General features: G+C 42.6%; 1 protein-coding gene across 7 annotated transcripts in view; it reads left to right on the plus strand.

Annotated features, from left to right (window-relative positions):
• Positions 1 to 22,812, plus strand: part of ARHGAP26 (Rho GTPase activating protein 26) — a 315,168-nt gene that overhangs the window by 287,364 nt on the left and 4,992 nt on the right. For 6 of the 7 annotated variants that reach the window (XM_043491279.1, XM_043491281.1, XM_043491280.1 and 3 more), the window contains 2 exons: positions 8,805 to 8,915; positions 15,467 to 15,558. In XM_043491279.1, coding sequence (XP_043347214.1) covers positions 8,805 to 8,915; positions 15,467 to 15,558 — 203 coding nt within the window. The remainder of the gene's footprint in view (positions 1 to 8,804; positions 8,916 to 15,466; positions 15,559 to 22,812) is intronic. The other variant, XM_043491282.1, reaches the window with a different exon arrangement.

Here is a 22,812-nt window from a genome sequence, read left to right on the forward strand (position 1 = left end):
AGCAGACATATATAGTGAAAAAAATTAGTTTTATTGAAAACCCAACTTTTCACTGAAAATAGTTTTATTAGAATTTTTACCACCCCTATATTTAATATTTGTACGGCACTTTTAAAATATAAAACACCACATGGGTACTCTGCACTATTTTGGAAAGGAAGTTAGACTTATTTGTAAATTCAGAAAAGTACTACAATAGTCATTTATTTAGTGTTTTCCATCCATCAGTCTCAAACTGCTTAACAGATGTAGGTAATCTTCATTATTATCCCCAAATTCCATCACCTGTGTGCACAGGTGTTAATTCTTTTCATTGTGCATGAACTGTTTGCACATGACAAAAAGGAAGCTGGTTGGAGAAGTTCTTAGCCTCCTGCATAGTTGAAATCTAAAATAAATACTTATAGTTTTGTGTGAGGATTTACATCTATGCGAGGAAAATTACTATGCAAGCAATGAACTTTCTTCTAGAGTATGTGTGTTTAAAGGAAAAGCCAGTCTGTGCAACACCAGATAGTACTTTAAAAAATGTAAAAACAACTTTGCTTCCTTCAGGATGTGGATCTCTTGCTGGTAATGGCAGCTGGAGGGATTTAGAGTAGCAGCCGTGTTAGTCTGTATTCGCAAAAAGAAAAGGAGTACTTGTGGCACCTTAGAGACTAACAAATTTATTAGAGCATAAGCTTTCGTGAGCTACAGCTCACTTCATCGGATGCATTTGGTGGAAAAAAAGAGGGAGCATTTGGTGGAGGGATTTAGTTGCTGCTGCCTGACCCATATTGATAGTGCTTCTTGGCTTATGTTTGCAAAACAGTACTTTTATCTTGGAGGTTAACATTGGATTCTGTGGGGCATATCGGAGGGTGTGGGAGGGTTGGGGGAGTGTGTCGAGTGAAATCATTAGTCCAGAGTGACTGAATTGTATTAGTGGCCAGCATGTCTTTCACTTACTGTGGGGTAAATTATTCCTTCCTTCCAAGGCTGTGATCCCCTTCTTTACAGGTATATTTTTGCCCCCGTTATTCATTTGTGCCAAGAAAAGGGAGGCCGGTCTTCTGAAAATTTAGACCTTTTGGGCTGATTCTCCGCTCCTCTGAGCTTTGTTGGATGAAATAAATGGATAAAAGGGCAAATGAGAGCTGTTTGTGGCTCCCTCATCCTGCACCGTGAGACCCCAGTGCAAGTGTGTGCTGCAAAGTTGCAGTTCTGTCTTACACTACTGGCATGACATCCTTGAGAGACCACACACAAGTAGAGGATCTCATGGAGCTCTCCCCTCCCAGTCGCTATCCTGAGGGTGAGGATGGCTTACACTGGAGACAGTTTTACTGCTTCCACCAGTTTTACCCCAGCAGAGAGTCTCTCTACAAAGAAGGAATTTTCCACTGGCCATCTCCAACCACGTTAAGACCATTTTTCACCACTTATGTGTTGCAAAGTGGCTTCAGTGGACCAGATTATCTAGCCCAGTACTCCTGTACCCCGATATACGTGATTCGATATAACATGAATTTGGATATAATGCAGTAAAGCAGCACTCTGGAGGGGTGGGGCTGCACGCTCTGGTGGATCAAAGCAAATTCGATATAATGCAGTTTCACCTATAACGAAGTAAGATTTTTTGGCTCCCGAGGACAGCGTTATATCGGGGGTAGAGGATATGTGCAGAACAATGTGTTTCTCTGAAAAGTTTGGTCACATGAAGACAACCATCATGATGAGATGACAGCTTTAGATTCAAGGAGGATTTTAGTTTCCTTCACAACCGATGGGGTAATAATGCAGATTTTGCAAGGACTCCTAGCTGCTGATTGATTTAACTTTTAAAGTTACTCCGGAAAACTAGTTTCTGAATGAAATAAAACGATAGTGGATTGAGTGTCAGAGCAAATGTCCCATCTAAAAGGAGAGGTACCCAGAGGGATATACCAGTTTTCCCTAGCAGTGAGCAAACCTTTTGATAATTAATGCATCTTAAACCTTGGAGAGTTACCTTGTGCATTAGAAGAAACCGCTAATGAAAGAAGATGCTAATAAGATGCTGGCCTCTGATTTACGAACCCTTCCCCCTTAAACTGCAATGTGGTTTTCTACTGGCACATACAACCATTCCATTAATAATTAACACCTTTAATGGGGTTTTAAAGCGTTTAGTTCAAACAAAATCTACTAGCTTGATTTTTAATCTCACTGAAAGCCTTTTGGGCAGACATAGAGCAGGGACACTAGTTATTCCTACAGAAGAAAATACAGCTTCAAAGAAAATGGGTAGAATAAGTCAGGATATTTAGGATGTAGGCTAGGTGGTGTAAAGGAACCAGACACAACTGTTAGCCTGAAATAAGGGGTCTGTTTCTCCTCTCTTACATCTGAGTATCTCTATTGACTTGAGTGTAGCACACTCCAGTTCTATTCTAGTTTAACTGACAGAATAATCAGCCCACCTGGTGGGGGTGGGGAGAGGTCAGAGCCCATAAGGAGAGATCTGATTTTGGGAGTAAGAGTATCCCTCTGCACCTCTTTTGAGTGCATGTGTATGCATGTTTCACAGGTATGAGGAGAGGGCTGAAGGTTTGATGAATCTGGGTCTTACTTAGTCTTAATACCATCCTGTAACAACAGTGATTGGTTGGTGAACTACAGTGTTGTTTAGTGGTGTAGATAATGGATAACTTGAGTCACCACTGCTACTAGATGTAATTATGAGACAAGAGAACACTTCCTCCCACCTGGACGATTCCACAATGCTTATTCATTTGAAAACACACCCTCTAATTAATCACTTTTCCATCCTGCCTCTCAGCGTTTTCGCTAATCTACACTGGGAAGCACTAGCAAGCTAGTGATGGTAGCACATTCATTCCAGACTTCCAAGATGACCTGTAAATATTATGAAATGTAATTTTCTAGAATGGACCAATAAAAAAATCCAATGTTCTTTCTTTTGTTTACGTCAGAGGATGACTTTCATATTTACAGCTATGCTTCTAAGATTCGGCCCAGTCTCTCTATCGTTCAAATACACATTGTGCTGCTATGCATTTAGTACTGATGAAACTCCTCAGCATTGCTAAAGCCTGATTAGCAAAGCAGAGAAACATTTGCAACTTGTATCATATGGGGGTATGAGAAAATATGCCAAGCAGAAAAAATAAGAGGGCAAACCAATGTGAAAAGCATCTTGAAGACTGTGAAGATGACACAGGGCTGAGCTAGCCATGTTATAAAAGGGAGGGGAAGATGGACTACACTTATGGAGATATAGATATAGATGTACTAAGGGTTACCGTTGAAGAAGCCATTTCGGTAGGACTTGTTTGGCAGCTGATGACAGAATCCTTGGGCTACTGGTTTCTCTACTCTTGACACGTAGGGGTGCTGTCTTTTTCTGTTGAATAACTGTGCTGACAGATAATACTTGTGGTAGAAACCCCCTAGAGATGAATTTAGCTTTACCTCTGTTATATTTTAAGGTATCATATGAAGTAAGTTTTTTAAAAGGCTTTTTTTGTTTTAACTGAGAAATTCTTGTATCCTGCATAAATGACTGATACATATGAATGAAAACCAGTAGATCGGGGTAACCAAAGTGCAGCCCACTGAGCAGTGACAACCTGAGGGAGTTTGCAGTGCCATTTTTAACATGGAGATGCAGCCTAAGTAGATGATGGCATTGCAATGCAAGCAAGCTTCCACCCTAATGGATGTGGAGTGTACCTTGATCAAGATGCAGTATTGCATGCTGGAGTCATGGTCTCTGTAGGCTAGATCTCTGTATTACATTTTAGGACAGCTGGACTGAGGTCCATTTTATTTATGCAGAGTAGCTTTGTCCTTCAGAAATTTGCTAACATGGCCCTCAGTTGACAAAGTTTGAATACCCTTGCCTTAGCTAAAGAGTGCAACAGCTACCGTCTGGCTGTTGCATTGAGAGAGCCTGAAGCTTAGCAGCTTTGTTTTGTAGGATTGGAATGGTGATAACATTGATTTTTTTTTATACAGTCCAATATTGATAGAGAACACAGCATGGGGATACTCAGTATATTGTAGAGCTGATTCATTGATGGGCGATTTCCATTTATTGATAGGCCGTTCTTGTTCACATGTAAGCTATTTTTATGCTGGAAACAATTATTTGAATCCTGAGTTCCCTAGAAAATCATTTGAAAAGCTTCTTTCAGAAGAACTGATGTTATCCTGTGAGCCAAATGAATAAAGCCGTGAAATTTGTCTTGAAACCATGCTGGGGATAATTATTTAGACCCATAAATGGCTGCAAGGTTTGAGCTGTATCACGTAAATGTCAGAGGGAGACTAGTAGGTAGACTGGCAGGGTGTGGGGAGGAAGAGAGAGACAGGATATGGATGGGGGCAGCGGTTAGAGACTTTAGATGCAGCAACTGGAAATGAGATCAAAATCTGGAAATAAAACTAGGGCTTTTTACAAGTCAAGGCTGCAATTAAACATGAGGATGGGAAGATAATAAGATGTACAGCAGACATGGGAATAAAGAAGGGACATTTGGGATGAAAATCCTTGTGCTACAATTTTATTAATTTCTAATCATACCTTTTTGGTTACAGTGTGGAATTTTCAAAGGGGCTTATCGGAGTTTGATACAGAGTGCTCACTGAAAGTCAGTGGGTACCAAAATCCTTCATGCTTCTTCGAAAATGCCATTACCAGTGCATATACTGTTATTTTGCCATGGATTTCCACAGTTGCACGTCACTGTTGCTATTCACATTCTTCAAAGTTTGCTCAAGTAGAAGGCATGTAATGAACATGAAAGAAAGCTCTAAAGCAGTGGAATATTTTGGGCTGCCAACTCATGGAATTCCTTCTCCTGCAGCTATTTGTGAAAAGTTAATATCCTGATTTAGAGATTCTAATTTCAGCCACTGGAGTCAGATTTTTGTTTCCGGGTTTTGATATTTTGTGTTCCTAGCAATTCTTTTTTCTGTTTTATTTCCCACTATGCACAAAACCAGAAGTGCTGCCTGCAAGCTACACAAGGGTAAATAAATAAATAACTTCAGATGGACTTTTTCTTTTGTACATACAGTTAAAATGTACAGTTGAATTCAGATAGCAATTGGTATTTTCAAAAGCCCCACTGCCTCCTCTGAGATTCCTCTGAAAGAGAAAGAAAGGAAATCAGTCCATACAAAAATAACTGCTTTCCAAGATACAAAGAGATCCCAGAATAGTGTGTGTTTATTCAACTAACCTTGCTTGCCAAAGAGACATAGCAAAAGCATAGGCTCTGTGGCTGCATAACTGGAACAGTTGGACAATATTCAAGCAGTATGTTAGAGTAGGTTTTAAAAGGAAAAAATAAACAAAAGCATATTGATAGGGAGGAGGCCATTAACTTGTGTGTTGATCACAGAGCTGGTAGGCATGAACATAAGGATGGCACATTCTACAATCCTAAAAACACAATCTCTACTTCATGAAGAGGTTTCCTGTAAAGATTCTTACAAAATGACTTATAAGACTGAGCAGAGAATAGCTTGGTCAACTTGGACCAAAATCAACCCTGATGCAACTCCACTTGAAGAGAGTTGTGTAACTCAGTTGAAAAGGGATCATTTTTCCATTTAATATAATGCGTATCTTCATTAATTATTATTTTCATTGATCGGTTTGATAGGCACCAACAGTGTTTTCTGTGTTATCCAAGACCCACAGTAAAGCCAGTCCCTGGCCCAAATGGCTTACTGTAACAGCTTCCTAGACAAAGGTTAGTTTGAGAGATGTGCTCCTTACTATAAGTTTTTTAAAATAAAATAACCAAATAGAAATAATTCTCTTTTCTGAGAACCTTATTGATTATATTTTATATTGTCATTAGTGCAGTGGACTAAATGGCTAATGTGGAAATACATAGTGGTGACGCAGCTGTCTTTAAGATTAATGAGAATTACATTGTTTCAAAATGAGTTTAATCTCAAAAAAAGTGTATAGGCCCAATACACCATATAGAAGGAAATGCTTTTAATTACACATTCCTAAATATCCCAAGTCCTGCAGTGAACTCTCTTCACTGGGTATTGTAACTACTAAAGACTCACTGGTAAATAAAAGGCCTTTCATAGAATACAAGATTTCCTGTAACTTGTTCTGAAACTGCAGAATGTCTGGTAGCAAGGCAGCCAGGTGAAGTGGTTGGAGGCAGAGCAGAGGGTAGAATGTTGAGGGGCAGAGTTAAGAGTGTGAGAAACAAACCATAAGAACCTCAAAACATAGACAATGGATATTGGCTTGTCCATGAACTCGGGGAAGGATTGAAGGCTGCACAGGTGGAGGAAGAGCAGGATCTGCTGGGAGTTGCATTTTATTTTCAAGCTACTAAAAGAGTAATTCAAACAAAGGAAAGAAAAGGCACCAAAAATTACTCAACAATATCCTTTAACCTGTCACCGAAGTTGCTGATTTGTTTGTGATAGGAGATTGGCATTTGAAACATAACCTGAAACTGAATAAACATCTTGTCTATCCTATTGACTTTTCTCTCTCACTCTAACAAAATATTCCAGAGTTTGGGCCAGTCCAAGTCCTACGATAAGAAACAGAAACCATGAGCTGGAGTCTAGCATAAGGTCATTATTTTCAGAAGATTTTTCCTTGTCTTTGTTCTTTTAAAAAAACCTTTTGATTATGATGTTTAAAAACCACAGATGTTGCCCCTAACACACTTCATGTAATAATGTAAGGAAACCTTGAGGAGCCAGAAGACACATTTCATGTGCCCATGCTGTTTCCTAGAATGCGGTATACACATGGCCTGGCATTTGAGAAGGACCTGACCATACTCTTCTCTGTTGTCCAACCACCTCTTTCTTAACCGTTCAAAAGGGATTGATTTTCAGCTCCTTTGGGCCATTCTCAAAAGAATAGAACAACTTACTAACTTCATCCAGTGCACCCTGGTATAGCAACCCAAAGTAGGGGGGGACAGGCTTAGTAACAACCTCTGGGAGTCTCTTAACATAAGAGACAGATCCATTTTGCCATTTTCTCCCTCAAACACAAGTTTAATCTCTTAAGACTCATCAGCCATGTTATTTTAGTATTGAATCCTCTACTCCACTTTCCTTTAAGTACTGTGTCTACAATACTGGTGGCTGCCTATAGGTCAGTGGCTGCACCCTCTCTAGCTTGCAGCCCGCACTGTGTATCAAGTACCAAGAGAACAAGGAACTTGATTCCTCACAGGGGGCTGAAGCATAAAACCAATCTTTACAAAGTAACCCACCTGGCATTTTTGTGTACTGCTTGTTGAGGGCCAGTAGCATTCTCAGTGTTGTACCAAACATGGATGACAATCTAAATTAGACAGACAATACGGTTCAGACACCAAACACACTGGAAGGCTAGAAGATTATTGAGACTTCAAATGGTGCACATTCTTTTAGTGCAGTTGTTACTTTTATACTTAGATCCCCTGAAAGGCACTGAAACAGTTAAGGGAGTTTTACTCCACTTCTCTATAAGAGGAGTTTCACTATCTCAAAATTTGCTGTAAGGTGATTCCACTTTATTCTCTGTTATGACCCTAATACTTCAAGGAAAAGTATTGAATCAGTATCTAATAAATTCCAGAGCTAGCTGAGTTGATTTCTCTTATACGGAGGAGGAAAAAGAGTGAAATTTAAAACAAGCCAATTAAAAAAGCAATGGAAAAGTTATAGTAGAAGAGGAAAAGAATCAAAGCAAGCACTGCAGAAATAATGAGCAGACTCTATTATATGCATATCAACAATTTACATCACCCAGAAGCCAGTTGCATCGTGATAGCTTGGTTCATGCTGGAGTCCCAACAGAGGCTCCTGAGGCTTGCTGATCATTTATAAGTTTGACAGCTATAGACCAGTTGTATTTAGCTGCCGACTATGAGTAATAGATCCTCTACATACACTGGCAGAAATCCCATTAGATAGGGCATTGATGCTTTCCTCAATAACCTTTTGCTGATTTCACAAAATAAGTTATACTTAAAACTTGGTTTTCATTCCTTCTCAGAACAGAGAAAGAGTCCATGTCAGCAAGCTGAGTTAGTCACGGAGAGCATGTGGAATATGTGTTGTGGGCATGCCCATGTTGGAGTGAAGGGTCTTTCTTTTTTTATAGTAGGTACCTAAGCTACATGATTTGGAGCATATTTATTGGAGGTTTTTCCTTATTAATTTTCTTCAGATAGCTACTAGAGTGAAAGAACTTCCCTGCCGTCCTTCAGATAATGAACTCCTCTAGGCTTCCAGTGTGTAAGGTCCATTTAGTTAAAAATATACACAGGAAATTGTTTTCGGGCACTGTGGATTGCAGCCCAGAGAATAGCCTTTCGTATTTGCACACCTCAACCACCAAAATAAAAAGAGGAATGAAAGGCTGGTTACAGACATCAGTTAATGTCCAGAAATATGATCAACAGTCTCGCAACAATGGGGGAGATAAAACAAAGCAGGTAAGTAGCTGGGGAAAGAAAGCAGCTGTGTGCAGTGAGATGACCCCTGTAACCTAGAATGTAGTTGTTCTGCACAACAAAGAAGCAAGCTTGCCAGCAAAAGAATAATAGAGCAGGGATTAATTGCAAGCTCCAGCCCTTTTTGTCTAAAGAAATGCAGATCTGGCCTTGAAACTGTTTCCCAAGGTCTCAGTGTTCCCTTTTGTAGCTTTGTTTCATGCTGTGAATATTCCCCAGGCACCTACTCTTGTTGGATGTCGTTGGAATGTCTTTCTCTGTTTTGTTTGTTTGTGATAGTTGTGTGTTGATAAGTTATCTGATTCTGTCTTGCAGCCCTCAGAATCCAAGCCCAACATCACCCCTTTCACCGTCCTGGCCCATGTTCTCTGCGCCATCAAGTCCTATGCCCACCTCCTCTACGTCCAGCGACTCATCCCCCATCAGGTCTGTTGCAGAGTTTGTTCTGATTTTCTGTTGCTGCTTCTGCAATTATATTTTTATTTTTTGTCTGTGTGTCTTGTTCAAGTTCCCCCAGTGCAGTCCAGCTTTGGTGTCTAGCTTGTTATTTTAGTTACCAGCTTTCATTGGTCTTCAGCTGCCTTCATGCAGCAAGAGAGGAAACGTCCAAACATCCCATGATCCAAGAGGAATGGTTTGAGATGACCTAACAACAGTTAATTATCTATCAGGTGTTCCTCTCATCCCAACAGTGGCACAGACCATGGGGAGAATTTCTCAGTGATCAGAGCAGGCAACTAGGAATCATGACCCCTAAGTCTTATTCCCACTGCTACAGTTGTCTTGCCGTGTGACCTTTGCCAAGCCCCTTAACTTACCTGAACCTCATTTTACCATTTCTACAACAGGTAAGAAAAGTACTAACCTCACAAGAGTGTTGCACTGCATAACTAAGAATTGTTAAATACTGTGGGCCTTGATTTTTTTCCCCCCAGCCCAATCTCCCTTTTCACACCTGCAATTTTACTGAATGGAACTATGTAATATAAACTTACTGTCTTATTGTGTCTGCATCTCAGGTAGTTAGACGTCACATGAAATAAATTGCTCCTGGAAGTTGGGGACACCCCCTAAAGGAAGGTTTAAAAATCTTACCCTTTGAGGTGGAAGAATATGGTATTATATAATGCTCTACCTAGGATATTCCTAAAGTGCCCAGCATCATGGTGCCTCTAAGTCCTGGAAACTGCTGCATGGTCTCAACTGCTAAAATACCCATTTTCCTAGAGCATTCTTGTTTTGCACCGTGCCATCTCCAGTAGCCCTGAGAACCTGGAGTATTCTAACTGGCTGCTGTGACTAGTTTATCTTGCATTGAAGAAACATGCACTGTATGGCAGGAATGTGCCTCTCTTCAACATAAACCTTTGTACTGAATATGTATCATATTATGGGATGTGGGGGAATGCAAAGACTATTCACCTTGTAAAAGAAATGAAATTGGGTACAACATCATTGATATATTTGTCCCCCTTATGATTGGTATGGGAGCTAGAAGCTGTCAGTTTGTCTTACAGATCTGTCACCTGTCCCACACCCCCTTTTCCCTGCCTACTCTCCCTGTACTAGTTTATTCAAGGTGATTTGGTTAACCAGGCTTCCCAGCTGCTTTGCTGTGCTAGATTGTAGGGTAGCATTGATGCCTTAATATCTAACACTCATTAGTAGGCAGCGCCCCAGCCCATCTCTGGCAACTGCACTGCTGCAGTATATAACCAAGAGGTGGCAATAACCATCCTCTGATGATTTTCAGTATGACCTCCAGAAAGCTGCCTTCTGAACAGGCCCCTTCTCTTCAAGTGGATCATAAAAAATGCAATAAAAACATATTAATTCCTTTAAGACCAGCCTAAGTGGGAATTATCTTTGCTTTTTTCCCCGTCCGTTAATTAGTATTCATTAGCAGAGCAGCAGGCAGAGAGATGTCTCTTCCATCTCAGGGAGAGAGGCAGAACCTGGGTCCTGCTCCTTGTATGAAAAAATTGAAAACTACCCTCACCCACAACTTACAAATGCCACATTTAACTCCTGTCTATTCAGCAGGTTATTTGTTTTGATGGGAGCCTGCAAAGGCCTAACAGTGGTGTAATATCACCTAAGTAGCCCCTCTTCTGAGAGGACGACTCCCTTGTTCTATAAATTGTACAAGGGCACATTGGGAAAACTCCACTGAGTGCTTTCCTGGCCCTATGCCATGCTTGGAGGCAGAAATTAAAAATGAGTGATCAGAAGGATCTAAGCTTTTTTTATCTCCTTGACGGGTGCAGCAGCAGTGCATCCGATGAAGTGAGCTGTAGCTCACGAAAGCTTATGCTCAGATAAATTTGTTAGTCTTTAAGGTGCCACAAGTACTCCTTGTCTTTTTGCGAATACAGTCTAACACGGCTGCTACTCTGAAACAGTTCTGATAGTAGCAACTTGCACTGAGGTTGCTATGAGGACAAAAAAAAGTGGTTGGAGGTCTAAAGGGGACCAAGCAGTGGAGTTTATTTACAAGAATAGCAACAGCTTAAATAATTCAGGGCAGTTGCCTAGAAAATTCCTTTGTTTAATTCTATGATCTCCACAAAGCTTTGCATGCTGAGTGAGTCCTACATGGCTCCTGAATGGTAGAGATGTAACTCCTTTAGTTTGTGTTTGTCTAACAGTGCCACTCCCCCACCTTTGACAGCCAATTGGACTGGATGGGAAAACTTGGAAACGTGTCATCTTTGGAACTGTGCCAAAGTGTGTCCATGAAATTACAAAGCCACATGAAACTTTCCCGGTCTGAGGTTTTGTTATGAATTTGACCAGTGTGATAAACTCAGGACAGACAGCTGCAAGGGTGGGGTAGAAAACAGTCCCAGAAGGTTAAAAGGCCCTCCTCCCTATCAACTGAGGAGGGGTAACTACAGGTCAATCAGGTTCCGCTGAGAAGGGATTGCCAGAGAATCAATTAGAATCAGCTGAGAGGGAGTTACCTGAGGTCAATTAGGATCAGCTGATTCCAACTAAGGGCTGCCTGAGACCTTTTAAAACCCTCCCCTGTTGGGAGGGGAGGGAGAGAGAGAGGGAAAAAAAAAAAAGTCATGCTGACAGTAGGTTAGGAGCAGCGAGACAGCAAGCCTCACCAGGAGGGGAGGCTGCATTCCCTCCCATGAGGGAGAAAAACAAGCCCAAAAGACTGGCGGAGAGAAGGAACGGACTGTCCCTGTGCAGCCAAGAGGGACTGTTTTACCCAAGCCCGTCTCACCAAGGCTAAAAGCAGCGGAGGCTGGTGAGACCGAGAAGGTGCCTTGCCACACCAGGTTTACTGAAGAGGCTTGCAAAATGTCCGGGTGAATCTATGACCAATTTGAGCAAATTTGGGCCATCTGATTGTTTCAAGTCAGAAGCTGGAGAAAACAGATAGGTTCAACCAAGATTTGCTTTGAAAAAACTCAAAATCCCAAAGCAAACCTCAGAATGTTGTGGTGGGAGAGATGATTATGAACCCTCATGAGAGAAATAAACCCTACTTCTTACTGCTCTTTATTTGTTGTTATTGTTGTTTGGTGAAGGAGCAAGGGGTTCTTTGGGATGTTTTGGTTTCCTATTTATATTGAATGAAAATGGTACTAACAGAAAAGGCTTTTTTTTGATGAACGAGCTCTTGGAGAGGAAAGTGACCTAATTTTTTAAAAAATGCTCATGTAAAAGATTTGTTGTTTCAAAGAAAGTCTATTTGCCCTGTGAGGAATTAGATTAGCTGCATTTGAACTTCCAAATATTCCATGTTTAGATCACAGATTACAATTAGTCCTTGCATGACAAATCAGAAGTCCTGTCCTAATGATACTGATGGAGAGAGATTATATTTACATGGTTGCCTTTGCATTTTTCAGGATTTTGTACTATCCATTTATTTTACTTTCCAATCACTTATGTCAGGTTAACACGCTTTCTTCCCCTTGCTACAAACCACTGCTCTGCTGGTAAAAGTAAGACAAAACAGTGGAGACCATTCAGACTTGTCTATAAGCCTCCAGAGTTTGGCCATGCCCTACCGCTTGCCCTCCACACTTCAGATACAAACAAAGTAGTGGGTCAGGCCCACCTGGAGGAAAATTCCTTCCCAACCCCAAATATGGCGATCAGCTGAACCCTGAGCATATGGGCAAGATTCACCAGCCGGATACCCAGGGAAGAATTCTCTGTAGTTACTCAGATCCCACCCCATCTAACATCCCATCACAGTCCACTGGGCCTATTTACCACGAATATTTAAAGATCAATTAATTGCCCAAATCAAGTTCACCTATGGAAATTGCCACTATCTACAGGAAACGTTACCCTTAAGTCTGTTCTGTGTTCCCAGAGTGTTCATAAAGGCATTGATTGTGATAATAGCCAGTAGTAAAATTACTCATATTTATTAGATGATACAAATGTCAGGGCCTCATCATCAGGAATCTTGCAGGAAGTGACCTAGAAGACTGTATCAGATTGGCTTCCACAGCACCCTCTTGTGGCCCACCATGGCACTACGCACCCTGCCTCAGTTTCCCCTCTGAGGGAGCTGGAACTATTTTCAACATGTGATGAAACATAATGAAAAGGCAAGTGACAATTCTGTTTGGAATGATTCAGTCTTTCAGTGGCAAGAGGAAGCCCAAGAAAATGAAGGACCCTCCCTCTGCAGTTCAGACCCCCCAAATCCTGACCACAGAGCCCAGCCTTTCAGGTTACACTATATGTATCAAGAACATTGTCAAGGTCAGGGAAGCCACAGAGCATCAACTTCCCAAAGAGAAGAGCAGTCAGGTTGGGTCTTGGTGGCTTCCATGATCAACTGAGGTAGGAATACATCCTGATCTGTTCAGGCAATGTAAATAAATCCCCTGGGGATTGGCGGCGGGGGAGGGGGGAGCCTGGGGATGACAAGAAGTTCAAGTCTAAATGCCAAAGCGCTGTAGGCATTTAAAGTAATGCTCATAAAAAGGCTTTTTCCACCAAATGCATCCGATGAAGTGAGCTGTAGCTCACGAAAGCTTATGCTCTAATAAATTTGTTAGTCTCTAAGGTGCCACGGGTACTCCTTTTCTTTTTGCTCATAAAAAGAGCACCGAACTCGGTTCAATAAGGCATTATTGTTGTTTGAATCTACTGATATCAGTTCAGAGTTTTCATGCTGCTTTGGAAGCAGCTGATTGGCTTGAGAGCCAAAATCTTGACGCCTCCTTGACAAGTCTGTGCTGCCTCTGGTATCTGTATGAGGCACAGCCCAAATATCTTGGACTGAGAGTCCCAGTAAGGAACTGGTTAGGTCTCAATCATTCCATTTCCAAGGCTGACGCATATAGCCAAACCAACGTTACAAGCTTTCTGCCTTCCAGGGCTCCCAGTTCAGGAAGGAGGCTTCCATTTTTCTGGTGGGTTTTCCAACTGAAGCAGTGTCAGCATGCAGCTTCCTGTATGATTGTCTTCCTGAAATGGGAGGGATCTCCCAGTTTCCTTGTTTCCAAAACTGAAAAATATGCTACATAAAATATACTCTAGTCGTCTGCTTAAAATACAACAATAAATCCTAGTTTGTCCTATTTCCTACTGATCAATCTTGTTTGACCTTAGGACAGAAGTGGAAGGGTGGGCTAACTCTTCCTCACCTCACTAGAAATCTGAGATAACTCAGTTTATGTTGTGGTCTGCTGATTGAAGCAAGAGCCAGAGACTTCTGCATTCTGTTTCCTGCTTTACTAGGGAATTGCTGGTTGGCTTTTGGATGCAAATGCTTTCTGCCTCAGTTTCCCCTGAAGATTCGACTGGTGAAAATCTTATTTGTTTCCATAGCAACTTATGGATGTGACTCCTGAGAAACAATTGCTGCCGATAAGAGGAAAATTAAAGCCTCTGAGATGCCATCCTGGTGAAGGTTTTTACATACTTCCTGGATGGCAAAGAAGATGAAATGTTGGAGAAAAGCAGACCTGTTGTCTGGAAATTAACTTATGTACTTAGGTCACATCAGGCATAGAGATGGAAATAATCTTGAGAAAGCTATCCTGGATGGAATGGTGGCAGGTCGTCATAGTAGGGAACGACCAGTGAGGAGATCAATAGACTGTGTGTGGCAGGTCATTGGAAGGTCATCTGCTGAGTATGCAAAGTTAGCCATGAATTAAGAATGCTTCTGAAAATTCTGTTATGAGGTCACCAGTATTCAGACATGAATAAATGGACTTTACATTACATTATAGTTTACCCCACTGCAAAGTGGAGATAATACAGAGAAAGTTTTCAAAGTTTAATGTTTGTAAAGGGTTTCGAGACCCTCAGGTGGTGGGTTCTGAAAAAGAGCAACAAATTATTAATAAAAGCTACTTATTGTTCTGTTTTTGAAGTGCTCATCTGTGGGTGTAGAGTTGTTTCCAGGAACTATAATACTGCAGATATAGCTAGAAATGAACTATAAAATATTTTTGGGTAAATGTTAAAAACAAACTGCCCTGACTGATTTACAGTGTCAGTAAAAAGAAAAGGAGTACTTGTGACTACAAATGCTGCCTGCCTGTCTGCCCCAAGTAGGAACTAGGTTTTTAGTTAGACAGTTCTCTTCAGTGACTCACAAAATATTTCCAATTTACTCTGGCATTATTTAATTCTCCCCTTTAATGTACAGGAAACTCTTCCAGTGACCTCTGATTTAGTGCTGCTCAGTGTGTTGGGCAATTCTGTACATGCCCTGTTCGTCAATGCTTCAGTTTTGCTCACGCTGAAATTTCCAATATGGTGAAATGGGACTCTGGAGGAAGTGATATCTCTGAGAGAGCTTGACTTCATTGGAAATATTTTGAATTTTTTCTTCCCTGACCTGGGTAACCTTTTCACCCTGAGCCCTGCCATTTGACATCTTCCTCAAAAATTCCCCCAAGAGAGTGGGGACAGAAATTGTGTTATATTTTTAATAGAGATTTACTTTTTTATGTTGAATACATTCTCTTTTTCTATTTTCACAGCTCACCATTCCGGAAAGCCAGAGCGTTGTATGCTTGCAAAGCAGAACATGACTCAGAGCTCTCCTTCACAGCAGGCATCATATTTGATAATGGTGAGTCTTCAGTTCCCAAGCGTGGACAGTGTAATGTAATACAAAATGCTTCACAGAGGGAGAAGCAGGAGAGAGAGACCATTGAAAGCTACAAAGAAGAAAGGTTTTACAGAGATGATGTTAAGGAGAGGAAGAGGTTTGATGTTCAGAGGTGCTGAAAACCCATTGGTGCTGATTTTGTATGGGTGGGAGTTAAGGGTGCTCCACACCTCAGAGGAAGTGCTCAGGACTGAGCCTTTTGAGGGAAGGAGAATTGTTGGGGAAGTACAAGTGGAGTGGAGAAGCATCAGGAAGGACAATGCTGGAAGTTTATAATTTTCCATCATACAAGTTTCATTATAACAAACTACCACCATTGCCTTTAGTTAGTACCAGGTAGTCAACACATGCATTGAAAACGGAGAGAAATTACAGGATGTGATCATGCTTTCAGTGGAGAACAGGCTGGCATCATCACCTTGTATTCATGTATGGGTGAGAATTAAGTGGAGGGGTTGCAGCGATCCCCACGGCTATGTTTAGGAACATGGAATTTGTCCTCTGATCTTTAATAAGTAAAAATTTAATGTAATGTTTAGCATGGGAGCACCATTCACCCCATTGCAATGATAGACGGGTGAAAACCAAGCTAATGGGTTCTCTCTCAATCTGAAAACCAATACTGCTTTTGAGTTGCTTTCCTCTTCTAATGCAATGCGTTCTTGCTAGTTGCTGATAGGTATATTTCCTGTGTATATGCAGGTAAGAGATACTTGCCAATATACCGAGGAATGGAGTTAAGCATATTTCAGTATGTTCTACTTAGGGTGACCAGACATCCTGTTTTTAAAGGGACAGTCCCATATTTAAGCCTTCCTCCAGGTGTCCCAACTTTTTCTTAAAAACGGACAAGTTGTCCCGTATTTTCTGTCTCCCCCACATCAGTACTGGCAGGTCCTGCTGCTGGCCAGATCCCAGCTTGCCAGCCGCCCACCCACCAGCGGTGAGTGGGGGGGGGGGTCCAGTGGCCGACGATGTGGGTGGGTGTGCGAGGCTGGTGGAGGGGCAAAGATGCAGTGCGCGGGGCCGGCCGGTCCCCCTGTTGGTCCATCAGCGCAGCCCCTGCTGCGTACCAGCTCTCGGCCGGCAGGGCTCCGCTTCCATCCCATTTCCAGCTGGGGCTGGCTGTGTGCTATGAGCTGCAGTGGCTGGTGAGTGCAGGCAGGCGTCAGACGGCGGCCAGTTATGTGTCGCCTCTGCTGCCCACCCATCGGCCCTTTATGTGCTCCCCTCTCGCTGTCCTCTCCCTGCTTTGCCCCTTTGCCCCCTCCAGCCCTGCTGCTCCTCCTTATCCCATTCCCCGCCTCCCCCTCCCCCACCACCACCCATGCTGTCCTCGACAGAGCATGTCCCACTCCCAGCACTGTGCGGAGAACCAGCCCCTGGTTGGAGCGCTCAGCTCGCCAACAGCCTGGCCAGCAGGCTCGTTCCTTCCCCCCTCTGCCTCTGGCTGGGACAGCACCCTGGGAAAGCCCAAGACACTCTGGCCACAAGGAGCCGAACCCTGCATGTGCCAAAGCGCCCCCCCCCACACACACACACAGTGCTGGCACGGGGAAGCCTCTCTGCCCCTCAGCTGTGCTCTGCAGTGGTGGGGGAAAGCAATTCCCGGCCTGATCACACCGCAAATCTGCAGGCTCTACAGCAGCCCCCGAGGCAGCGGCTTAGCACCCTCTTCACCTCCCTCCCACACCCTGGGCCCTACCCCCAGGGAGCATGGGGCTGCTCTGTCCCCTAGGCACCCTTCCCTGCTGAGCCACCTCTCTGGCTGGGTGGGTTCGCTAAAGCCCCTACGGTAGGGTTGCCCACTTTTTAATCACACAAACCCAATAACCCTTGATCTGCCTGCTACCCCACCCCTTCCCACTGCCCTGCCCCTGCTCACTCCATCCCCCCCTCCCTCCATTGTTCACGCTCTCCCACCCTCAATCACTTTCACCGGGCTGGGGCAGGGGCTTGGGGTGTGGGAGGGGGTGAGAGCTCTGGTAGGAGTGCAGGCTCTGGGGATGAGGGGCTTGGAGTGCAGGAGGGGTCTACAGGCTGGGGCCGATGGGTTTGAAGTGCGGGAGGGGGCTCAGGGCTGGGGCAGGGGGCTGGGGTGCGGGAGGGGTTCTGACCTGGGGCAGTAGTGCGGGAGGGGGTTCGTGGTGCAGGAGGGGGCTCAGGGCTGCGGAATGAGGTTGGGGTATGAGAGGGGGTGCTGGCAGGCAGGGAATCTGCCCTAAACCCGCTGCGCCACCAACCAGATTTTGGCCGATTATAATCTCCCGGATTGCCTTTAATAGTCACTGGGAGATTGAGGCCGATTCTGGAAGACTCCTGGCCAATCCGGGAGGGTTGGCAACCCTACCCTGCAGTCAGGTTCCCTGGGCCCTGGTGCACAATGCGTTCTTAGGACCTTAGGTTTAACCTTAGGGTTCACCCTTAACCCTAACCCATTTCTTAGGGCTTAACCCCTTCCTGCCAGCGTTGTAGCCAGGGGACAGGAGGCGGCTGGGTTATGTCAGTGGCCAGCAGCAGCCCGGAGGTGTTAGCTGCCTTTCGACACTGTGTGTGGGCAGGAAGGGACAAGCTGCTTCCAGACACACAGGGACGGGGAGAAGAAGAGATGAGTTCTGCAAAGACACAGGCCAGGTCATCCCTTCCCACCCCACTCCCCTGCACCTGGAAGCAGCTCCCACCCCTTCCCTCCCACACAGTGCTGAAAGCCTGCTGTGTCCACAATTTGATGTGAACCCTGGCAGAAATCTGGGGAGAGGGGGCATGTGACGCTGCATGCCCCCCCACATGTTGCCTTGGGAAAGTGGGGCACCAGGTACCAGAAGACACGGGTCTGTTCCAGGGGCCCAGCCAGGCATGGAGGGCGGAGAGCGCCAGGCAGAGAGGGTCAGGACGGTCGGTCACCCCTCCTGTATGAGAGAGAGATATGGGAGTGTGTGTATGTGTCACCTCTCCCCATGTGTGGGGAGGTCTAGGGGTGTGTGTGCCATCCCTCCCTGTATGAACCCTAAAGCCTTAAAGATAAGAAGGTAAATAAAAAGAATCCAACTACGCAGTATTTCTTTTTAACAGGGGCTCAGTCAAGTTGATGTTAATGTTAACGTTTGTACTGCATAGTTCTGACTGATTGCCATTGAACTCGTTTGAATATGAGCAGTTTTACCAAGTGTCCCATGTTCAACATAGGGAAATATGGTCACCCTAGTCATACTTTGTCTGTGCATGAGTGCATTGTCCCATGTCTGATGCCGTTTCTGTTCCCCTTTCCACATCTTGGGTCTCCTAAATAAACCTCCTTTGTAAGGAAGTTCAAGGTAATCAAGGCCCAGATGCAGAAGCAGCAAAAGCTAGTGATTCCTGAGCAGCTTTCTAGGTGAATGTGACAGAGACAGATTAGCTTTTGCATATTGTACCAGAGCTGCACTATGACACTGCTATAATGGTTCGTGCATCAGATGAAAAGGGGAAATGAGTGTCTTATTCTGAATTGTATTATGCATGTCCTTTTTCTTCTACACATTGCTGAGACTTGGGGTTGGTAGATTGACATCCGTTTGTTTCTGGGAGTTGTTCCTAAGAAACATAGATTGTCTGTTTCCTCCATCAAGAAAAAGGGACAAAAATATTATGCTCAATGGAATTCTTCAATATTTTCTTGGTTATAGTTGCCTTATATGGAAAGGATTTTCTACAACTTCCCAGACTGGCTTGGACTTTATTTTTGTGTGTGTTGTCACTTTGGAAGCAGCTGCCACGTTCTCTTTTTGTCCCCTTCTTGTTAATTAGCAGAGTCCCCTCTTTGAGTTTTTGACAAAGGGCAGCAATTTAACAGGTACAAGGTTGATTTAAATATCCGGCGCTTGCTAGATAAAAATCGATGGATCATTCAAGAAAAATCACACACAGAATTCCCTAATCACTTAGTGTTTTCCTAATAACTAGCAGATAAAACACATTGTCACTGGGAAGGAAATTAAATAGACACTATCTGGTTGATGATGGCCCTGTTTTAGTTCTTGTGATAATGAGGTTTTTGGGAAACCTAATATTAATAGCAGTGTTTTCAAATAATGTTTTGAAGGTAGACAGTTTTTTCTTTGGATTTAACTTGTCTTTTGCAGCAGTTGCAGTGCAAGCTTCCCTGCATTTCTCAGAACACTTAGAATCTTTATTGTATTTATCCTCACAATGCAGCTGTGAGGTAAGGAACTCATATTAGCCTTTCTGTGCCTCAGTTATCCCCAAGGTCATGCAGGATGTCTGGTGGAGCACTGAATTGAACCTGGGTTTCTGGGGTGTTAGACTAGGGCCCTAACTGCTGGACCGTCCTTCCTGACTATGGCAAATGTTTCAAGATGTACATGGAAAGAATTTTAATAATTCTTATATTTTAATAATCTAAAGCATGGATTTCCACCCTGAGGCTTGCAAATAGGTATCAGGGGGTTTGCAACCCTGTGCATTTATCATTCATTTATCATTTATTTACCCTGTGCTAAATGTGAGGGTTCCCAGCTAGACAGAAGGAAAGTCCTGGAGGGAGAGGCGGGGGAGTCTTATTATGAAAGAGAGGTTAAGAACCATTATCTGTCAAGTATTAGTAACACAATTTAGGAAATGTGGTCAATAATTTTATTAAACATAACATTCAAACTTGATTTTCTCAAGTTTGGTGCCTATATCTAGCCACTTATTTAGGTGCCTAAATAGAGACTTAGGGCCTGTTTTCCAGGGCTGCTGAACATCCACAGATCATGTGGTCTACAATAGGAGTTGTGGGTACTCAGCACTTATGTAAATTGGCCCGTAGGTGATTAATTTTAAGCACATGTTTAAAAATGTTGGCCATATTTTTAGTGTATGTCCCTTTAAATTAACCTAAAAACCATCTGAATTGCTGCTGCCAGATGCTGTGATTTGTATGCTGCAAATGTGGAAAAGTTGTGTTCTATTTGTATTCTCATTTTATACAGAAGTGGGGAGAAAACACTGTTAAGATGCTCTCTAGCATCTACTGTGCGTGTCATGCTTTATCAGACAGCATCGGGAAAGAAATTAATGTCTCTTTCAGGAATGTTAGTCATTTTTAAAGGAAGAGAAGAGTAGTACCTGGAACCCATGTGACTTTCAATAAAAGTATTATCTTGATCCCATTTACTGAGACCTAGAATTTGAAGATTGTGCAAACCCTCGCTGTGGGGAAAAACCGCACACACAGCAGCTGGACCTATTCTGCTCAGTCCAACCATTTGCAAACACAGGTAGTGAGAAGCCCTTATTCACATACGATATATGCTCCCTCAGTCACAATTTAAAAAGTTTCTAAGGAGGGATGAGTGTTTCCTAGGTGCCTGCTGGAGATAGACACATTGCTGAAAAGGGATGCCGTTTGTGACACACGATCAATACAGAAGACCTAGTGCCACAGATAGTAAATTGGTATCTAATCAGCTTTAATGGGCATGGTCAATTTTATTCAATCTAAAAATTAGCCTACAGCGAATCCCATGGTGAAGCTGTGTCCTTCTGGGACTCTGGTCAAGTATATTTCTTTTCCCAAGCTGATCACTGTAGCTTCTGACAATATAAAAAAACAAAAAGACAGGGGAAGCCAGATTAGGGGAAAATAAATGCACATGAATGGGGGATAGCTTCAACATGGGACACAGCATAGGTAACGTTTTAGGGTGAATAAAACTGAGTGGCCCTTAAAGCCAGCTTACTATCTCTGACATTTGGTCTTCTTAATATTCTTTGTGCATGTACACATTTACATACAGATATAGATGTATGCCCTAGAGCTGGAACCAAGCTACAAAGCTCTGATCCATCTCTGAACTCTTCCAAAGTTTGATGTGTGTTTTGAACTTATAGTTTTTGAGTCACTCCCGTCTCCAATAGGTATCAGTTTCCATAGACAGCTAATGTGAGTCTAATAATAAACAAGGAGCAAGCACGCTATATATAAAAGGCACATTCTCATGCCACATATTAGCTTGCCTAACTGAAGTCCCTAAATGAGTTGCATGACTTCCATCTTTTGGCTTTTTTTATACTGTTAGAGGCAACAGTGATTTTGTTTAGAAAAATAAATGTCTGGATGGAACCGCAGATCTTCTATGTCTATGGCTTCATTGTTCTGCTGGTTTAATAATCAGAAGAACTATGATGTTTAATATTTAAGCAAAATGCTTACTGTTTCAATGGGAAAGTGAGTTTCTTCTGAGTCCAAAAAAATTTCCATTCTGATTTTGCTTGAACTCTGGTGTAACTTTAAAAATTTTTCCAGAGCAGTGTGGGAGAGGCAGAGGAAAGAGTATGGAGTATATTCAAACCCACATCACTCTTTTCCATCTGACAGAAAACTATCATTTCAGTTTCAGGAACTATGTAGTTACTGCCACTGCAGTGGCATTGCTACAGTGCTGTGGAGGCTGTAAAATGCTCCTATCCAGAGAAGTTGACAGTCAAATTTTTATCGAAACATTGTTTTTTATCTCGGGCTGTCGACTAATCGCAGTTAACTCATGCAATTAACTCAAAAAATGAATTGTGATTAAAAAAAATGAATTGCTATTAATTGCAGTTTTAAATCACGCTGTTAAACAATAGAATATCAATGGAAATTTATTACATATTTTGGATGCTTTTCTGCATTTTCATATATATTTTATTCTGTGTTGTAATTGAAATCAAAGTGTACATTATTTATTATTACAAATATTTTCACTGTAAAAATGATAAACAAAAGAAATAGTATTTTTCAGTTCACCTCATACGAGTACTGTAGTGAAATCTTTGTCATGAAAGTGCAATTTACAAATGTAGATTTTTTTTTTGTTATTTAACTGCACTCAAAAACAAAACAGTGTAAAACTTCAGAGCCTACAAGTCCTACTCCTTGTTCAGCCAATCGCAAGGACAAACAAGTGTGTTTACAATTACAGGAGATAATGCTGCCCCTTTTCTTATTTACACTGTCACCAGAAAGTGAGAACAGGCATTTTCATGGCATCTTTGTAGCCGGCATTGCAAGGCATCTGACTCGGATAATGAAAATGAACATGCGTCAGTCTGCTCTGTTTTGGATCATTATTGAGCAGAACCTGCCATTAGCATGGATGCATGTGCTCTGGAATGGTGATTGAAGCATGAAGGGACATATCAATCTTTAGCACATCTGGCATGTAAATATCTTGCAGCACCAGCTACAAC

The sequence above is a fragment of the Dermochelys coriacea genome, chromosome 8 (genome assembly GCF_009764565.3).
Source record: "Dermochelys coriacea isolate rDerCor1 chromosome 8, rDerCor1.pri.v4, whole genome shotgun sequence".
Lineage (NCBI taxonomy): Eukaryota > Metazoa > Chordata > Testudines > Dermochelyidae > Dermochelys > Dermochelys coriacea.